This window comes from Periplaneta americana, chromosome 14 (assembly GCF_040183065.1).
Source record: "Periplaneta americana isolate PAMFEO1 chromosome 14, P.americana_PAMFEO1_priV1, whole genome shotgun sequence".
Classification (NCBI taxonomy): domain Eukaryota; kingdom Metazoa; phylum Arthropoda; class Insecta; order Blattodea; family Blattidae; genus Periplaneta; species Periplaneta americana.
Window position 1 is genome coordinate 14901508 of NC_091130.1, and position 18515 is coordinate 14920022.

At 37.2% G+C, this 18515-nt stretch overlaps 1 protein-coding gene across 2 annotated transcripts in view; it reads left to right on the top strand.

The window, feature by feature from the left end:
- The first annotated feature begins 3023 nt into the window (after positions 1-3023).
- Positions 3024-18515, top strand: part of LOC138713168 (methyl farnesoate epoxidase-like) — a 37468-nt gene continuing 21976 nt past the window's right edge. Inside the window, exons 1-3 of one of the 2 annotated variants that reach the window (XM_069845013.1) lie at positions 3024-3148; positions 14257-14508; positions 16204-16634. In XM_069845013.1, coding sequence (XP_069701114.1) covers positions 3067-3148; positions 14257-14508; positions 16204-16634 — 765 coding nt within the window. In that variant the 5' untranslated portion in view covers positions 3024-3066. The remainder of the gene's footprint in view (positions 3149-14256; positions 14509-16203; positions 16635-18515) is intronic. The other variant, XM_069845014.1, reaches the window with a different exon arrangement.

Consider the following 18515-nt stretch of genomic DNA (forward strand, 5'->3'; position numbering starts at 1 on the left):
TGTGTTGAAGACAACTGGTTACTGAATTCTGGTGTCAGTGAACTGGTCCATAAGATAAGTTGATGTACAGCAATTTTCAAAATAGTTCACCATTTTTCATTTAATAACTTACAAGATCTTCATAAATTCCACACATTCAAAGTAGGGAAATCATCACCATTCATAGTTTACTATTGGGTCAGGTGGTCTTCACATAGTGCTGGCTAACTATATCGAGGTGAACCATAAGAAATGTCATTAATTTCAGATTGTTATTCCTTGAGAGTTACGGCGACCAGATCAATATGTACAAAAGCAGGACATTTCTAAAAAAAAGCCTGACAACACATTAAATTCCTTTTCATTCACTGAGAACAATAAAAACAATAGGCAAACACAATACCAAAGCTATCCATTGTTGTTAATCTTACAATTTCATTCTTCAGACTTCTGTGAAGAGGAAATGTCCTTCAGTAGCTTTGGGGATTTCAATAAATAGGGTGAAGTTCTTTACATGTAAAATGCTTCAAATTATATTGTACTGTGCTACAATGTACAACAAAGTAACAGCCGCCAACAGTTGGATTGCAAACAAGAAAGGACTTTCGACTAGTGAATGGATATCTAGCCTGAAATGACAGCAAATTTAGCAGCTGTTCGTTCTATTCCCGGCAGATCTCTCAACGGTACCCGGTGCAGACATGGCTGCCCGGAGATTGAAACTTTAGCACACGTCTTGGGATTCTGTGAACAGGGATTGCTCTTGAGGAACTCTAGACATCATTTTATAAGATCCAAAATTGCCGCCGCATTAAGAAATAAGGGCTGGATAGTAGAAGAAGAAATCTCCTGTCTAGCTGAAAATGGGTCAACGAAATGAGTAGATATTTTAGCTTACAATGCTGACACTAAACAGGGCATCATTGTGGATCCCACGATACGTTTTGAAGTAGAATGTCATCAGTCAGCCGAGGTCCACCTTGAGAAGAAGTCGATCTAAGAGCCTACAGTCAATTATTTCAAGCTGAAATACGCCATAATTCACGTTGAGGTATTCGGCTTGCTCATAGGTGCTCGAGGGACTATACCAGCTTTTTTTTCGAAGAATTTCGATGGCAGTTTGCTCTGCAACATCCCTGAGGGAAGGCATTGTGATAATTGTGTTTAAAAAATCCTGCCAAATCCTAATTAATCACATGGTGCCACATTAATAGCAATTGTAATTTTTCGCGCCCTTTTCTTTGTTTCCTTCTTTTAAATTTAATATCTATGTTTAATTTTTTTGAGGATATACTGAGTCCATAAGGGCTACTCTCAGTGGGGGGGGGCAGTTTTTGTAACAATAATAATAATAATAATAATAATAATAATAATAATAATAATACCCTTTACTCCTTCTAGTGATAGTCTGTTCATTTCATCTGACCATTGGGTATTGATTAGTGAAAATACCCTTTCAACATTGGCATTATGTGCAATTAATAAAAAAAAAAAAAGAATTGACTTATATTATAACAGCAAAGTTTGGAAACACTTAATATTCACAACCTGCTCAAAAAATTTACTCCACTGAAAATCTGTTGTTTCCAAGAAAAATGCTTCATCTTGCTTCAAAACAAATTCTTTTAGAGGACAGAATTCATAAAATGCATATTTTTCATATAACAACAGAAACACATACTTTTGACCTCAGGTTTTATCATGTACCGGTATATGTACTGTATTTCAATATTTCGTACATTATGTTGAAGACAGAAAGCCGGACATTTTGGCTTTATCGTAAAAAGCGAGCTGGGCGGTCACAAAATATTAAACAAGCAGAACATGTCTGACGAAATCTGGACATCTGGTTACCATATTGAGAGTCCCATACCGTAGCGTCGTGGTCTAAGGCATCCTGCCTAGGACTCGCATTACAGAATGCGCGCTGGTTCGAGACCTCATGGGGGAAGAAATTTTCTCATAAAATTTCGGCCAGTGTATGGGACCGGTGCCCTCCCAGCATCGTGATGCACTTGGGGAGCTACGATGGGTAGCAAAATTCGGTTGCGAAAGCCAGCTATAACGGCTGGGGAGATCATCATGCTAAACACACAATACCACCATTCTGACTCCACACCTGTTGAGTAACAGTTAGCACGTCTAACTCGAAACCAGGTGACCCGGGTTCGATTCCCGGTCGGGGCAAGTTACCTGGTTGAAGTTTTTCCAGGGTTTTCCCTCAACCCAATAGGAGCAATGTTGGGTAACTTTCGGTGCTGGACCAGATTCATTTCACCGACATTGTCACCTTCATCTCATTCAGATGCTAAGTAACCTAAGATGTTGATAATGTGTCGTAAAATAACCTACTAAAAAAACCCATTCTGATTGGATGATCGTCCACCTCTGCTTCGGCATGTGAACATGAGGTCAGCAGCCGGCTGGTTGGTCTGGGCCCATCAAGGGCTGTGGTGCCATGGATTATTATATTCCTTGAGATATTTCAAATAATAAATTTAATAACAATTTTTGTCCGTTTTTGCTTCTTTTTCGAGATAATAATTGTTTTATATGAAGCATTTCATAGCATGTTTCAGTGAATTATGGTGAATAATAAAATATTAATTAAGAACGGAAGTATACTGAAAAAACCTCCCCCATTCCTTCTTTATTTATCAAACATTTCACATAGACTGCCTCTGATTTCCAACATTAATGATCTTCCTATATGAACTATTGCAATACTATGTTTCTTCGAGAATAAATGTTTCATTAGTGAAATTGTTATGACTTGTAGTTTCTAACAAGTAGGCTAAGATTATCTTTCATCTTAAAACACCAGCCACCACTGGTAAGGTTCCACAAAGCAGCTTGAGACGCAAGTTTATTTAAATCCCCAATGTTTCTACTTCAAAACATGTCGAGAACAAAGCAGTTTAAAGGTCTTGACCCCTTGTCTTGAGATAAAATGTGAGCGTCTTTTGTGGTCCCTACCTCACTATTCAAAAAAGTCTGGGAGGTCAAAGATGAAGGACTAGTTTTCATATATAAGGGTTGTTGCTGGGGTCTACTGTGAGTTGTGTGAGGACGATTCTAGTGCTGAAAATGGTGCTGTTTGTCACAGTCGTTTGTGTTATTTTATTCCTTGTTTGCTTGGACATTATGAAGCCTAGAGGATTCCCACCAGGTCTGTTGTAATAGCAGTAAAGGGACATGCAAATGTAACAAGTTAAATAATTTTGAGAGATAATGATTTTTGAAATCATAAAAATGACAAAGATAAGGAGTTTGAAAAATTCTGACTTCTAAGGATTGTAAATTTTTGTAAAATTGTTTCAGTTGGTAAAAATGAGTAGTAGAAGAGTGCTAAGCCATAGCTTGTAGTCTGACTTTTTCTCTTAGCAATCACGTATAATGTGATATTTTACAAAAACCAGAAATAATTTTGTAAAGTTCACCTCAGCACACAATTTCTTTATTCGGAACATCTTTTTGAATTGTATTTTGTTTACAGTTACAGCTGGGTAACTTTAGGTGCTGGACCCCGGACTCATTTCACCGGCATTATCACCTTCATCTCATTCAGACGCTAAATAACCTGAGATGTTGATAAAGCGTCGTAAAATAACCTACTAATAGTACATTATGCAACGAGCCTATAATGGTAGTAATTAAGACGCGAGTATGTTTGTTTATGAAACGAGCGCAAGCGAGTTTCATAATTTTCATACGAGCGTCTTAATTACCATTATAGGCAAGTTTCATACGACTTTTTATGCTCGACCATATTTCTAACTTGAAATTATTCATAAGTATTCATGTTATTCTTATCTGACTGGGGAACGGAACTGACCTTGTGCAATATCTCGTAAATTGTGAGATGTGCGCAGACGCGAAAGTATTGATTTTTTCCGAGGAACAAATGTCATTGACCTTGATGTAATCTAGAGAGTAAAATGAACATTAATCTTGATATAACCTTGAAATTGATTTAGACATTGAAAAACGATATGACAAATTGAATTTATTTGAATATTATTTACAATTAACGCTAATTATTATAGTAACAGAACATAACCTTCTGCGACAGTATTGGATTTCCAGCCTCCGTGACGTTTCGCTAATTGTCTTTCGATTGCATATCCGAGAATAATCGATACTTGCGGTTTTATAATGGTACAATGGTGGTTTCTCATTGGCTGAACAACTGAAGTATAATGAATAGGTGTACTTTAATGAGCTGCATTAAAGGGCTACTACCAGGTGTATAATTACTAGATTTTGGCATGGTCGAGCATAAAATAAATAAAAATACAGTTATAGTAACCGATTGCCCCTTACCTATTTTTAGTGTGTTAATATTTAATTTTTATGCTGCCCAAGATTAGAGTACTGGACATAATCCTGTGGACCCAGGTTCAATCCCTGTCTACCCCAGTTTATGACTTCTGTTGAACAACCTCGTGGTCCAGGTAATACAGGGATTTTCTCCGAGAGCTCCAGTTCCCTTGTGATATCCTAACAAATCTCCATAATTATCTCATCGGAGGTATAGTGTAGATGGGTCTCCTATAGTGCACTCTGGGGAACTACTCTGTCGGTAAATAACTTGGCTTCATATGGGTAAATTATGAACAATCAAGTACTCATCTATTTTTTTTGTTAACAAGAGGTCTGCAATTATTCTAATGCTGCTACAGGCATTTAATAGTAGCCTACGTATAAACAGTTAATACTATTTTTATTCCATGTTGAATCTTTCGTACACTACTTTTAACACTTGAATATAAATAATTGATTAAATGGCGATATTACTCGTGTTAATTATGTAAGCATGCGCAGCTTACAGCTGTTTTGGACAGGCAGATCATTCCAAACTCGATGCAAAGAACACATTAAAGCAATAACCAGAGGACACAATACATCTACATACGCCGATCACATAACCAATGCTAACCACACATACAATAACATAAATACACACATGGAAATCCTACCCACACAACCCAAAAACCAAAAACTCAACACACTAGAACAATATGAAATATACAGACACACTAAAACACATCCTAATCAAATTCTCAACACACAGATCAATTTCAGAACATACACACTATTTGACACCACATTTCAACACTTTTCAACAATCAAACGTACCCACACAACAGGCAGCGAAGTTCAAGATGACGCCGCGATCTAGTAGGCTGGTGTGAAGAAGCACCGAAACAGCTGTAAGCCGCACATGCTTACACAATTAACACGAGTAAGATCGCCATTTAATCAATTATTTATATTTTTATTCGTTACATATTTCTCAATTTCAGTATAACAACAATATACTGTATAGCACATAAAATATTCTGCTCTAGGCAGAACCTAATTTATAGTTTCTTCTTCATCATCGTCATAATCATCACCACTACTACTAGAGTTGAGCTTAAACGATATTTCCAAGTATCTGTGACAACTGTGACTGTGACAATTAAATATCTGTGACTTTTATCTGTGATTTTGTCACACCGATATTTTATATCGATAAGTAAGCACGATATGCATGAATTACACCGATATTTTGTCACACCGATAAAAATGAACAGGAAATATTGAAGAGCAGTGCAATGTGAATACGATTTCTCTATACACGCCACACATCAGTGGTGTGTATGGGAAAATGCAACAAATAAGTTATGTACATGCACCATTAACAAATAAATACTAAGCTAACTCAACAGTAATATGTAAAAAGTTAACCTTATACACCAAGAGGTTATATCGTAGTTGATTTTAGATATGGAATCAGTTGATAATTTTTTAATGTAGTTGGGTATGGAGAAATTGAGGTTATGTGGTTATCCTAATCGTTTTAAAAATTGATCCTTTTTATTGTATATAATGTAATGGATAAATAATTATTTTAAGTCGTGCATTAACATTATAATATTGAGTCAGAATAAAAATTAACGAAACATCAGTATTCGGAAAAACAATAGAAAATAATTACAAAACAAAACTGTTGTTCAGACAGGATTTTACACAAGATAAAGTATTGGTTACCAATGGTATCATTATTATTTAAATCGTGTAATCATTATATAATTTATAATAAGATGGTGAAACTAGTGCTGAAGTTTCGGCAAATTCGTATGTGAAAATCGTTGCATTTATAGGGATTTTTTTTTTCTTTGTGGAGAGACAGTTCCTCGGGTTAAACTAGCGCTGAGGTAGTCTAGGTGATTTCGGAAGTGAAAATCGTTGAATTTGATTTTTTGTGGAGATACAGTTGATCGTATATCCAAGGCATAACAAAGCCTAAACTAACCAAACCTAACCTGTCACAGATTCGTATATGCAAGTTGTATATGCGGAGTACGAAGGGAACTACCTCAACGCTAGTTTAGTCGTTGATCGTATATGTCTAGGCATAATAAAAGCTTAAACCAACCAAACCTAACCTGTCACAGATTCGTATATGCAAGGTGTATATGCGGAGTACGAAGGGAACTACCTCAACGCTAGTTTAGTCGTTGATCGTATATGTCTAGGCATAATAAAAGCTTAAACCAACCAAACCTGACCTGTCACAGATTCGTATATGCAAGGTGTATAAGGGGAATATGAAGGAAACTACCTCAAGGTTAGTTTAACGAAATAAGTTGCCCATCATATTAGCCAGTTTTGTCTCGTTCGGTTTTAAATGAGTGGAAAATACTTACATATTAATATAAATTGACAGTAAGCTTAATATGAAAATGTGAAGATCTCGGGGGAATACATAAAATATTTATAAAACATATACAGACTAAAATATGAAAACAAAATGTTAGATTCATGATTATATTATTATAATGCCGCTAATAACTTTGCAACACATCATCACTTTGAAAAAAATAATATTGAACAATATATCACGAAAAAATAATCAAATACCACCGCCCGATTGCTGTTATTGTATTGTGACAGCGACGTGAGATTCGAACTCACGACCAGCGTCCCGCAAGAGAGAAGATCGCGCGGAGCACTTTGTAATGGCGCGCGGCGAAGAGGGGAAAGGGCCAACACGGCGAAGAGAGTGGAGCGAGTCTGCGCGCGCAGCTGCTACTTAACGCAGTGAATGTGGAACGACCTTCTCGACTATTCCAGAAGTCTGTCGATGTAGAGATATCGAGATAATTCTCTACACACCTGTAGAAGGTTCTCGCAACTATGATTTTGCTATAAAAGAGCAGGCGCCAGCGAACTAGAGTTTTCAGTTATTCAGTCAGTGAGAAAGTCAGAGCAAGCAAGCCAGCCGGAGTTCGACTCGAGTGTGCGTCCGCATCTGCGTCAGCATCCGAAGGCCTGAGTTCGAGTGCAGTGGACCGCAGTTGGAGGGACCCGAGTTCGAGTACAGTGAACTGTCTCTGAAGGTCTGTGGTTCGAGATACCGTGAACTCGAGTGACTGAGATAGAAGAACTGTGAACTGAGAACTGGTAGTTCTGATTTGTAAATAGTGCTTTGTAAATATTAGTTAAGATTAACAATTCATTGTTGTTCGTACTAGTCCAAGTAAATTGTCATTGTCGTCGGTGGAGTGCTATAACGAATACTGTGTTGAGTGAAGATCCAATTGTTGACGAGAGCGTTTAAGGTGAATTGTAGAAAGGAATTATTGTTGTGACGAATTAATTACATTGTTGTCACTAATAAAATTCACAGTATCATGCGCATGCGCAAACCCACGTCGTAGAGGAGAAAATATCAGTCGCAGACGTTGCAACGGTGACAGAGTACTGAATACGTTGCAGATTTCGATAGCGATATTTTGTCACAGATATTTCGCGTCATCAGTCACAGGTTTATCTGTGACAAAAAAATACCTGTGACAAAATATCGGTTTGTGAAATATCGGCCATCTCTAACTACTACCATCACTGTCATTATCATCATCAGAACATCCTTGGGAAATGACGATATTGTTTTCATATTTTTTTATTCCATTTATTGTATCCCATAGATCTTATATTAACATTAAAGCTTTAAGATGTAGAACAAGTCAAAATTTTACAAAATTACAATTCTTTTGCGAGCTGTAGTGAGATGAGGCCAAGGATTCGCCAACAGATTACCTGGCATTTGCCTTATGGTTGGGGAAAACTTCAGAAAAAACCCAACCAGATAATCAGACCAAATGGGGATGAAGTGAGGTGAGATCGAGGACTCGCCATAGACCACTCGGCATCTACCCCACGGCTGGGGAAAACCTCGGAAGAAACCAATCAGACCAAACAGGGATCCAACTCAAACCCAAGCGCAGCTCTGGATCAGCAGGCCAGCAAGTCTGCCGACTGAGCTGCATTGGTGGCTCTACTAAAAATATACAGTAGCTTACGTAGCAATCAGATTATTAAATTTACAAACCTAAACAATTACTCATCAGTTGAGCTATAAAATATAATACATAGCAAGTAAGTTAATTCAATTTAAAAGATAAACAATTTAATCAGTTAAGATATACAAAAATTGATTCCGGTAATACATATAATGCAAATTACTTCAAATTACAAGCATAAACAATCAACTGAGCTATATAGACTATTATTCAATTTACAACATATAGAATTCATCACCCAAACTATACAAACATATACAATACATAGTAAACAGATGAATTCAATTTACAAGCATATTTTCGTTAAGCTATATAAAATTGTACAATTCATATCAAGTAGATTAATTCAATTTATAAGCATATACAATTCATCAGTTGAGCTATACAGACTACTATTCAATTTACAGCATATACAATTCATCAGCCAAATTATACATTCATTCATTCATTTATTATCTTCCATAGATCTTACATGAGCAATGAAGCTTTAGATGTGGAACAAGTCAAAATTTTACAATATTACAATTACAATTTTTACAAATTTTTACAATATTTTACAATTTTTATAGTTTTACTAATGTAGTAATTTTCTACAATGATAAGGTGAGGTACAAACATATACAGTACATAGTAAACAGATGAATTCAATTTACAAGCATATTTTTGTTAAGCTATATAAAATTGTACAATTCATATCAAGTAGAATAATTCAATTTACAGCATATACAATTCATCAGTTATTTACAGAGAGGTCCCCATTTCTTCTATCCTAATGAGCAGATGATGATGATGATGATGATGATGTAACTGTGGCAAGAGAATTTGATTTGTCCTGAGGAAACCCACTTTTATAATAACTAGGCCTACTATAAATCTCAGAGTGTCTTATAATATGGAGTTGTTAAATGTTAGGTTTTATTTAATGACCCTTGCAACAGCAGAGGTAATATCAGCGTCACCGGATGTGCCGGAATTTTGTCCTGCAGGAGTTCTTTTACATGCCAGTAAATCTACTGACATGAGCCTGTCGCATTTAAGCAAACTTAAATGCCATCGACCTGGCCCGGGATCGAACCCACAACCTTGGGCATAGAAGGCCAGCGCTATACCAACTCGCCAACCAGGTCGACTCCCACCCCTGAAAGAGTAGAACTCATGCTCAGGGGCGGATTCCTGAATTTAAATTAAGAAGTATGTAATGAAATTTGTTTTATATCTACTACACAATAAGAATATATTTAAAACTTACAATTTTTTATTATTTATAAAATCCATACATAACTTTTTTAGTTTAATACTATAACTATTAGAATTGACAAGATTAGGATATTTAAATATAAATTTGTTATATTCTTGAGCCTAAATTACTACTATGATTAATTACTGTAGCAGTGTTGCATTTTAATCTTAATTTGAAACAATATTTTGTGTATTTTCCGGAAGACACTCAAAACAATTACAGCAGTCATGAATGAATACTGAATTCGTTTTTGTAAAGCTGCATTCAACTGTATCAAAAATTAAAAAAGTAAAGAAAAAACTCGTTGAAATATGTACTTACTGATGGAATGTTTAAAACCTTTTTTCGCAGAGCTAAGGCCAGTTTTAAATAAAAAGTATGCCATTTATTTTCGTTTCTGAGGGGTAGTGGAAATAAACTGGTTGCGGTGAAATTTACGTTTGGAGCATTATGTAAAATATTTGTTCTCTCTCTCTCTCTCTCTCTCTCTCTCTCTCTCTCTCTCTGTAAGCTTCATGAACGTTTTCCAGGAATCTGTGAACTACGCCTGTCACCTGTCAACATAGTAGATACGTATATTAGTGATAAATAAAAAATTGTCAGCAATATTTCCAATTCGCAGCTCATTGTGAATTTTTATGAAATACGAGGGGGATCCAGGAGATAACGACCGTTTTGTTGTAATAATTAAAAAAATATATTTATTTGAAAAAACAAAGTCTGTTACATAACTGAAGCTTCCTTTACTTCTCTACATAATCACCACCTACATTTAAACATTTGTCGTATCTGTTCACTAGCTTTAGAATTCCCGTGTTATACACCTCTGCCTCCAGTTCATTAAGCCAGGTGTTCACTGTCTTCTTCAACTCTTCATCACTTCCAAAACGCGTACCACCCAGAAAGTCTTTCAGCTTAGTGAAAAGGTGAAAATCGCTAGGAGCAAGGTCTGGACTATAGGGCGGATGATCAAAGATTTCCCAACCGAATTGATCCAGCAATTCTCGAGTTGAAGCAGCAGTGTGCGGGCGGGCGTTGTCGTGAAGAAGCACAACTCCTCTCGAAAGCATTCCTCGCCTCTTGTTTTGGATGGCTGGCCGTAGTTTTCGTAAAGTCTCACAATAACGATTTGCATTGATCGTAGTGCCTTTTGGCATGAAATCCAGCAAAAGAACACCTTTGCGATTCCAAAAGACAGTAGCCATGACTTTTTGTGTTGAGAGAGTCTGTTTGAATTTTCTCGGTTTCTTGGGTGATGAGGGATGATGCCACTGACGTGATTGGCGCTTGGTCTCTGGGGTGTTGTGAGACATCCAGGTCTCATCACCAGTCACAATTTGATCAAGAAAGGCGTCTCCATCTGTGTGATACCGCATCAAGAATGTCAATGCTGAGGCCATTCTCTGAGTTTTGTGTTGGTCACTCAGTTGCCGTGGAACCCATCGTGCACAGATTTTGTGGTAGCCAAGATGTTGCGACACAATTTCACCAAGCAAAGAACGATAAATGTCAGGAAAGGCAATATGCAATTCGTCGAGTGATGTGCGCCTGTCTTGCAAGATTCTGTCGTTCACTTTAGTCTTCAGGTCTTCTGTGATGAGTGATGGGCGTCCGGGTCGAGTTTCATCGTGGACATTTGTTCGCCCATTGTTGAACATTTCGCACCATTTTCTCACATTTCTTTCATTCATTACAGTATCACCATACACTTCTTTCAATCGCCGGTAAATTTCTGCAGGTTTCAAATGTCGGGCATTCAAAAATCGAATCACACTCCTCACCTTACAGTCAGCGGGATTATCAATCACGTCGTTCATTTTGAAGTAACACAAATTGCACAATGGCGACTTGTTGCAACCAGTACTCACAACATTATGAGAAGACATGTTAAGGAAGCCAGTTGACCTTCAAACAAGGAAGGGGAGTCAGCTGCGCGGCGGGTATGCACGAACGGTCGTTATTTCCTGGATCCTCCTCGTACTTTATCCATTGTTGCAAGCATTATGAGTTATTTACAGTACAGTATAATTCTAAACACTCAAGCAAATATGGTTATAAATAAAAACTTTTATGTGTTAAAATGAAAACTAAGTTGTAAATTATATCTAGTGGACTAGTTTCGACTTTGTATCAGCCATTTTCAGAAATTAAAAACAGTACAAAATATATAAACACACCCACAACACATCCTCAGTACACAACTAAATTTCCAGAACACACAACCTATTTGCCTATACACAAACGCACCCCCAGCAAAACAGCTGAAGAAACCGGAAGAAGCAAGGACCTCACTAGTGAAGATGGCTGACACAAAGCTGAAACTAGTCATATGGTGAAGAATTGGTAGAACCGAGAAAAATTCTCTCTGGCACTGGGACTCAAACCCGGGTTTCCAGCTTTACGTGTTGGTGCTTTATTCACTAAGCCACACTGGATTCAAGTTCCGATGCAGAATTACTGCACTGAAACTCCATATGTACTTCGGTGCATCATAGTAATATGAAACTAGTCAACTATGTCATTTATAACTTAGTTTTCATTTTAACACACGAAGTTGCTATTATAACCATATTCCTAAGTCATACAAAATGTTAAAAGTATGTAATCAAAATATATATTCAAGCGAAGTTCACAAGAATCTGCGTTATGGAAGCAAGAACCGTGATTGTTTCCAAAACTATTCAAAATCGGACATGTATATAACATGAACTTTTTTTTCTTCATAATGACATCAGGAATCAGTTCCTAGAATATTGCACGGTCTTTGTGAATCAACCTGTATAGTATATCTCAGTAATTCTTAAACTATGGTCTGCAAAACCTTGGCAGTCCGAGAGCTCCGCAAATGACTTTTCAAATTAAAATTTTATTTGCAAATTATAATAAAATACCATGCAATCCAGAAATAAATGTATCTTTAATCTTCATAAAATTGTTGTAATTTTATAACTTTTCTTATTAACAAAGCTAATCTTTGCAAAGTTACAAATTATTACAAATCCTTAAAATTTTCTAACGTGAAAAATAAATAGCTTATATAAGCTTACATGAAAAGTGTTGTACTTCGTATCAAACAAAAGTATAAAGTTAATGTACGTCTAAGGGATCCATAAAATGCACATCATATGAAAGGGATCCTTGAGGACTAAAGTGTAACAACTGCTGGTACATCTTGCTAGTTGTAATGTATGCAGGTGCGCATATTTAACATTGCCTAGAGGCCACTGTCATGGATTCGAATGTATCCTAAAACATACACGTTTGTGCCTTAGCCATGTCATATCCTGTCTGGTGTTAAGTGAGATCGGACGTCATACAGAATCCCACGTGACAGAAATCTAGCTTCAATTCCCAACTGATTTCAGGTCGAAAAGTTAACTTTATGATTACCAGTACACTGAACAACAAATTTTTACTTTTTGTGTTGCTCCGAAATAAAAATAGGTGAATATTACTAATATGTGTGCCCTAAATCTGAATTTCAAATCCAAATTGCCTCATCACGTACCATTTTCCGAGGAAATGCCCTGAATTTTTTATGACAAAACTTATTTGTTTTTAATTTTTCACTGCTACTGATAAAATTACAACACACTACGGATTCAAAATGCCTCATAATACTTGAAAAATGTGTACTGGATACAAAAATGATGTTACGTGGTTTAAAACACAACAACAATAAAAATATTTCATGCATATAATGAGAAAAATCTCGGAATTTGAACTTACATTTAAAATAATTTTCTGGATGACTTCTGTTTACAACTAGATCCGGGATTGTATTTTACAAGGAACCGACAATAGTCTGCAAGCATGCTGGATGATGATCTTCCTTTATATCGCCTTTACATTTCAGATATTTCTTGATGAAATCTTTCCCCATGCTGGTCGCTTACCGCTCTAAAGTTATGAGGAAAGAAATTCAAATAAGAATGCAAAAAGTAAATATTGAGGGACATATTGCACTCCATTTTGTCATATGCGCTTAACATGATTTCCACAGCAAGTTCTATGTAGTTTCCAAGGAAATTTGAGCAAACGTCTTTGAAAGCGCGCCATGCCATTATTTCTGTAACAGAAAGTTTTTCTTCAAACAAAGTGTCAGGCATTACTTTGTGAATTTGAGGACCGATGAAAATGCCCTCTATTAATTTGTCTTCACTCAAACTGGTAAACTTTTCCTTTAAATACTGAAAACCACATCCTTGTTTGTTCATTGCATAGACCTCACTTTGAAGGTATGATATTTACTTAATAGAAGGGACCAATATCTGTTTATTTATTAGAAGTACAAAATAACTTGCCAACAACCGTAAGAAAACGAAAATAAGTTACGAACTCATAAAAGTATTGGCTTTTGTTTTGGTTTATATTCCCAATCCGTGCCAGATCTTTCCTGGGGGAGTGCTTATCGAAAAGTGAAATCATAGTATATCTTAAAAATCTTACGTGATACGAAGAGAAGAGATGCATATTCGGATTCAGCGCACATCAAACCATAAGGGACACATTGTTTTAAGTCGGAGAAAAATTCTTGTTGTTCAGTGTTATCTACATTGTTTTATCCGCAGCTCTTTGCGAGCATACATGATTCTTACGAACGGTATTCACTACTGGTAATAACCATGTCCTAAATGAATTAAATTCTTTAAAAATTGTCAGAGTCTTTCGTTTACATTTCGCCAGGTCCAATGTGGCTGCCTGTTCTGGGCAACCTGCTCTGGTTTCGGCAGCAGAAGACTGTGCTTGGCTATTACCACTTCGTGTGGTCTAGCCTCTACACTCAGTACGGTCCTGTGGTTGGACTTCGTCTTGGAAGGGACCGTATCGTCATTGTATCAGGTTATGATGCGGTCAGGGATGTTCTGCTACGGGAAGAATTCGATGGCCGGCCTGATGGATTTTTCTTCCGATTACGCACATTTGGAAAAAGACTCGGTAACAATTGAAGAGCACAGGGGAGAAACGTGATAAGTCCAAAATTGTCGATTTTCTGTTTTGATGTTGTGTAATAGCTCAGGTAGTGTAGATTTGTGTAGTTTAACTGTAGAGAATAACAACAAAGAAATTTGAAGAACGATAACTAAATAGACAATAGAATATAATGGGTCTTAAAACTTTGAACTTGCTCTCTGTGAAAACAGTAAAATGTGACTTATCAGGTTTTTCCCCTGTACTCTTTAATTCATTTCTTTGTTTTTTTTTTTTTCAAAGTTACTACTATTTTATCTGTTTTATCATTGTCATCATCATCATCATCATCATCATCATCATCATCATCATCATCATCATCATCATCATCATCATATTCAAAGAGGAGACTCTACAATTAAAACTTCAATTAATTTTTAGTTCCATCTTGCTCACGTTTGTCCTATGTTTCATCTTTATACAGTTTATTTGTTACTGATGAACTATTAAGATATTTATTGAATCTAAATAACTTAGTAGTACACTGATTATATAAATGCTAAAAGAGTGTAATTAACCCTCAACTGGTATCTATGGGTCAATATAGACCCATATTGCTTGATCTCGTGATGTACACTTAAAAAGCGATACCAGTTGAGGGTTAAGAATGTAGTTGATTTATAGTTATTATAAGCAGTTTTCATTTTATTTAGTTTATTGTATTCCATAGATCTTACATCAGGATTGAGATGTAGAATAACTAGTAAAAAATATATATTAATTGTTATCTTATGATTTCTTATTGTATTTTGTTTACTTTCTGGCACACACACACACACACACACACACACACACACACACGCACGCAAACACGTGTTCTGTCCATGGGCAAGTCTTTCACTGCAAACCCAGCATTCTCCAGTCTTCCCTATTTTCTGTCTTCCTCTTAGTCTCCGTATATGATTCACATATTTTAATGTCGTCTATCATCTGATATCTTCTTCTGTCCCGAACTCTTCTCCCGTTCACCATTCCTTCCAGTGCATCCTTCAGTAGGCAGTTTCTTCTCAGCCAGTGACCGGCCAATTCCTTTTTCTCTTCCTGACAGTTTCAGCATTATTCTTTCTTCAACTACTCCTTCTAGCACAGCCTCATTTCTTATTCTGTCTGTCCATTCTACGCGCTCCATTTTTCTCCATATCCATATTTCAAATGCTTCTAGTCATTTCTCTTCACTTCGTCGTAATGTCCATCTTTCTGCCCCATACAATGTCACACTCCACACAAAGCACTTCATAGTCTTCCTTAGTTCTTTCGCCAGAGATCCGCAGAAGATGCTCTTTTTCTATTAAAAGCTTTCTTTGCCATTGCTAGCCTTCTCTTGGCTTCCTGGCAGCAGCTCATGTTACTGCTTATAGTACACCCCAAGTTTTGAAGCCGTTCACTTGCTCTACTGCCTCATTTAGAATTCGTAAGTTTACCTTATGTCTTCATTATTATTACTGGTACATACTGTTACACTGTAATTCGTTTCGGTGGGACATTATTTTATTAACATCATGTTTTATCTCATTAACTCAAAACAGCTTCTGTAGTTTTAAAAGGCAGACAAATTAAGATTTGCCAACCAAAAATATAATAAATCTTCTAAAAGGTTCGTCGAAGGCAATATTTCAACTCCAATGCAAAGAAATCTATACTGGATTTTCTACATGTAGGTAGGCCTACATGTTACAGGGGTTGTGTTCACTGATGGGCCAGGGTGGCTGGAGCAGCGTCGTTTCTGTCTAAGACATCTGCGCAAGTTCGGCCTGGGAAAGCGCAGCATGGAGGCGCAGATCGAGACGGAGGCTGGAGAGCTGGTGCAGTCACTGCGCATCCAGTGCCGCGGGGGCGAAGCCCCCCTGCAGCTGCACGACGTGTTTGACGTGTGTGTGCTCAACACATTGTGGGCCATGTTGGCCGGACATCGATTTGCACTGGATGACCAGCGACTGAAGGAGCTGCTAGAGATTGTGCATGCCAGCTTCCGTATGCTGGACGTGTCTGGGGGGCTGCTCAACCAGATGCCCCTCATGCGGTTCATTGCTCCCAACTCCTGTGGTTACAAACAAATACTTGGTGTCCTACAACCGATGTGGGGATTCCTCAAGGTTAGCAAAGAAATGCTTTTAAATTTTGCTATCGGTACTTCCAGACATTAACTTGTTCAATTAATTAAAATGTGTCTTAGTGAAACTTACAGCAGAGTCCGTATAGGTCAGTTTCTATCTGATGCTTTTCCAATTCACTGCGGGCTAAAGCAGGGAGATGCACTATCACCTTTACTTTTTAACTTCGCTCTAGAATATGCCATTAGGAAAGTCCAGGATAACACAGAGGGTTTGGAATTGAACAGGTTACATCAGCTGCTTGTCTATGCGGATGACGTGAATATGTTAGGAGAAAATCCGCAAACGATTAGGGAAAACACGGAAATTCTACTTGAAGCAAGTAAAGAGATAGGGTTGGAAGTAAATCCCGAAAAGACTAAGTATATGATTATGTCTCGTGATCAGTATATTGTACGAAATGGAACTATAAAAGTTGGAGATTTATCCTTCGAAGAGGTGGAAAAATTCAAATATCTTGGTGCAACAGTAACAAATATAAATGACACTCAGGAGGAAATTAGACGCAGAATAAATATGGGAAATGCCTGTTATTATTCGGTTGAGAAGCTTTTGTCATCTAGTCTGCTGTCAAAAAATCTGAAAGTTGGAATTTATAAAACAGTTATATTACCGGTTGTTCTGTATGGCTGTGAAACTTGGACTCTCACTTTGAGAGAGGAACAGAGATTGAAGGTTTTTGAGAATAAGGTTCTTAGGAAAATATTTGGAGCTAAGAGGGATGAAGTTACAGGAGAATGGAGAAAGTTACACAACGCAGAACTGCACGCATTGTATTCTTCACCTGACATAATTAGGAACATTAAATCCAGACATTTGAGATGGGCAGGGCATGTAGCACATATGGGTGAATCCAGAAATGCATATAGAGTGTTAGTTGGGAGGCCAGAGGGGAAAATACCTTTAGGGAGGCCGAGACGTAGATGGGAGGATAATATTAAAATGGATTTGAGGGAGGTGGGATATGATGATAGAGACTGGATTAATCTTGCTCAGGATAGGGACCAATGGCGGGCTTATGTGAGGGCGGCAATGAACCTCCGGGTTGCTTAAAAGCCAGTAAGTAAGTAAGTAAGTGCTTCCAGACATTTGTGGGTAGCAATTCCAGGATTGGAGAGTTAGGCTAAGTCCACACAGAAGCAGACGTGACGTGACATTCTGCTTTATAACACCTCGCGACAGCTTAACACGGTCTGCTCGCGACAACTGATTTGCTGGCTGTGGATTTGAAAAACTGACCTAGGCTAGAAAATGACGTCAATGAAAGAGGACTGTCTATATGAAAAATTCTATTGTATTTGGTTATTATTTCATAAGGACGCCTACACCTAAAAATCTATACAATTGAAAAAGTCTTAAAATTAAATACTACCAATGTACTAAAAATGTTATGTTTTATTTAACGACGCTCGCAACTGCAGAGGTTATATCAGCGTCGCCGGATGTGCCGGAATTTTGTCCCGCAGGAGTTCTTTTACATGCCAGTAAATCTACTGACATGAGCCTGTCGCATTTAAGCACACTTAAATGCCATCGATCTAGCCCGGGATCGAACCCGCAACCTTGGGCATAGAAGGCCAGTGCTATACCAACTCGCCAACCAGGTCGACACCAATGTACTGCACAAACGTCATTTTGTATGTTTATGACTACTTCACGACTCACAATAAAGAAAAATAATATATTAAGTCAATAATGAGTGATAGTATAGAGCAGAGAATTAGGCCTACTACAAATTATTATTATTAATTATTATTCACGTGGTGCTTTCATCTCATTTGCAATTTCTCACATATTTTTAGAAACCACATTATTGTCGTGATATTGTTTCAAAGATTGTACGGAACGTATCTTTCCAGTAAG